Raw genomic sequence first — 2,592 nt, forward strand, 5'->3', positions numbered from 1 at the left:
CTCTCTGCGCCCCGCCACAATAAAAGCCCTCTCCTCTCTCTGCGCCCGTCACAATAAAAGCCCTCTCCTCTCTCTGCGCCCCGCCACAATAAAAGCCCTCTCCTCTCTCTGCGCCCCGCCACAATAAAAGCCCTCTCCTCTCTCTGCGCCCATCACAATAAAAGCCCTCTCCTCTCTCTGCGCCCGTCACAATAAAAGCCCCCTCCTCTCTCTGCTCCCCGCCACAATAAAATCCCCTTCCTCTCTCTCAGCAGCGCCCGCCACAATAAAAGCCCCCTCCTCTCTCTTAATTATAATGAATATTGTTCTAAGAAACACACACACACACACAAACACACACACACACTTGAAATCTCGCGCTAGTTGTGACTGAGCGCTTGCTGTGCTGTGATTGGCTGAGCCGGATGTAAACAACAGGGGGAAACAAGCGAAGCTACACGCTGGATGAAAACATGGAGATTTAACTCAGATTTAGGATCTTTTGACGGTGTTTTTCTGTGAAGCCAGGTGGAAAAGACTTACTGCAGGTAAACATGCGCTAAGAGAGAGGCTGGGGGTGGAAACGAGGATTTAAAACGTGCTTTGAGGAGCGTTAGCACAAGAGCTAGCCTGTTAGCTTATTATTATCACACATTTTAAACACGAATTAAGTATTTTTTCAAATATTAGCGGGTAATAAATGCTTATATAACGTGCTTATTACTTAATGATCTCTATTAACTATTACACAAGTAAATAGGCGAGTTTAAGTGAATGTACACATGTGGAAATATAAAAGAGAATAGGATAAATAATGATAGTTCATATAAGTAAATCATACTAAGAAAAACTTTTGAATGAACATTTTAGACCAATTTTAAAAATATAACGCACTCTATAATCCCCTATATTGATTTAATACTAATTAAGGCTTAAACATACTGACTGTATTTAGTGTCAGCCTTCATTTGAGAACACACTGTGTTTATGTAATAAAAAGGGCATAACCATTATCACTGGATTATTTATTTTTTTCCCATTCATTTAATTTGACTTCATTTATTTTCCCATATTTTCCGGACTATAAGTCGCGTTTTTTTGTACCTGTCTGGCTGGTGCTGCGACTTATATATTGTATTTCTTTGTGACTGTGTTCAAACTACTTCCAATAGACGACATCGTGACAACTGAAAACGTCTGTATCACCGAAGAAGAAAACAGTTTACACATAAGCTACACAGAAAACTGAGTCAGAACACAAACACAATGCCTCCAAAAAGAAGAAGCTACACTGCAGCTTTCAAACTGCAGGTGATCAAATATGCAGCGGAGAAGGGAAACCAACCAGCAAAGAGAGAGTTTGGAGTGAGTGAGAAACTGGTGAGGGACTGGTGCAAAGCGGAGGCAACGCTCATCTCAATGAAGAAAACAAAGCGGGCTAATCGCGGTCTGAAAGCTCGATGGCCCGAGCTGGAGCAACGAGTCCACACATGGGTCCTCGGACAGAAAGCTGCAGGGTTATCAACGGTGAAGTTACGTCTCCACGCTCAGCGGGTTGCCAAGGAGATGAAGATTATGGATTTTTCCGCTGGCCCCTCCTGGTGTTTCCGTTTCATGAAAAGAAACCACGTGTCGATCAGAGCCAAGATGAGTCAGGAAGTGACCGACTCCCAGGCCAAGATGGACAGTTTCCGAGCCTTCATTGAAAAGGAGGTCGCTGCACACGATGTGTCATCAGATCACATCCTTCACATGCAGGAAGTACCGCTCACTGTTTACATCCCCATGAGCCAGAAGAGCGTTGGGACTCATGAGAGGTGGATCTTCACGGTGGTGCTAGCATGCTGCGGAGACGGCTCCAAACTGCCACCAATGGTCATCTTCAAACAGAAGAGCATGCCGAAAGCACACTGCTCGTCCTCTATTGTTGTGACCGCGAATGAGAAAGGGTGCATGAACGAGGAGACGATGAGCCTGTGGCTGGCAGAGTGCTATTGTAAACGTCCTGAGGGCTTCTTTAAAACACACAAAGCCCTGCTTGTGATGGACAGCCAGCGAGGAGCACATATCAGCGAACGAAGCAAAGCCACGATCAAAGCCTGCAACTCCATAGCTGCCGTCATCCCCGCAGAACTCACCGAGTTCCTGCAGCCGCTCCACGCCTCAGTCAGCCGGAGCTTTACGGCTGTGTTTCGTCAGCTGTGGGACACGTGGATGGTGGATGGGGAGCACGTCACTTTCCAGGGTGTTGTGGGATGGGTCAACTCAGCGTGGGCTTCAGTGACGAGCCACTGCATCCTGAAGGGATTCAGAAAGGCCGCTCTGATCGGAGCGGATTCTGAGGGTGAGTCTTGTTGGGGGATGTGTTCCTATAGGCCCTTCCTTTGACCCCGTTTATCAGTCTGCACTGAGCACAGGCGGGACACCTTGTTCCTGCCCGATAGAGCTTCTAGAGCTTCATCTGCTCATTATCCGGGGTCTCTGGTAGAGACCTTCTCTGGTAGAGAGAGACCTTCTCTGGTAGAGACCTTCTCTGGTAGAGAGAGACCTTCTCCGGTAGAGACCTTCTCTGGTAGAGACCTTCTCTGGTAGAAGAGACCTTCTCTGGTAGAG

General features: G+C 47.0%; 1 protein-coding gene across 1 annotated transcript; it reads left to right on the top strand.

Annotated features, from left to right (window-relative positions):
• The first annotated feature begins 382 nt into the window (after window positions 1-382).
• On the top strand, window positions 383-2,584 carry LOC104947766 (pogo transposable element derived with KRAB domain). The gene is made up of 2 exons (XM_010773857.1): window positions 383-527; window positions 1,152-2,584. The coding sequence occupies exon 2, from the start codon at window positions 1,246-1,248 to the stop codon at window positions 2,365-2,367; it is 1,122 nt and encodes a 373-aa protein (XP_010772159.1). The 5' UTR covers window positions 383-527; window positions 1,152-1,245; the 3' UTR covers window positions 2,368-2,584.
• Window positions 2,585-2,592: the final 8 nt, after the last annotated feature.

This window comes from Notothenia coriiceps, unplaced genomic scaffold, assembly GCF_000735185.1.
Source record: "Notothenia coriiceps isolate Sejong01 unplaced genomic scaffold, NC01 NC01_scaffold00013003, whole genome shotgun sequence".
In the NCBI taxonomy this organism is placed as follows: domain Eukaryota; kingdom Metazoa; phylum Chordata; class Actinopteri; order Perciformes; family Nototheniidae; genus Notothenia; species Notothenia coriiceps.

Coding starts and splice junctions, on each gene's coding strand:
- LOC104947766 (XM_010773857.1), top strand. CDS start 1,246: ATGCCTCCAAAAAGAAGAAGCTACACTGCAGCTTTCAAACTGCAGGTG.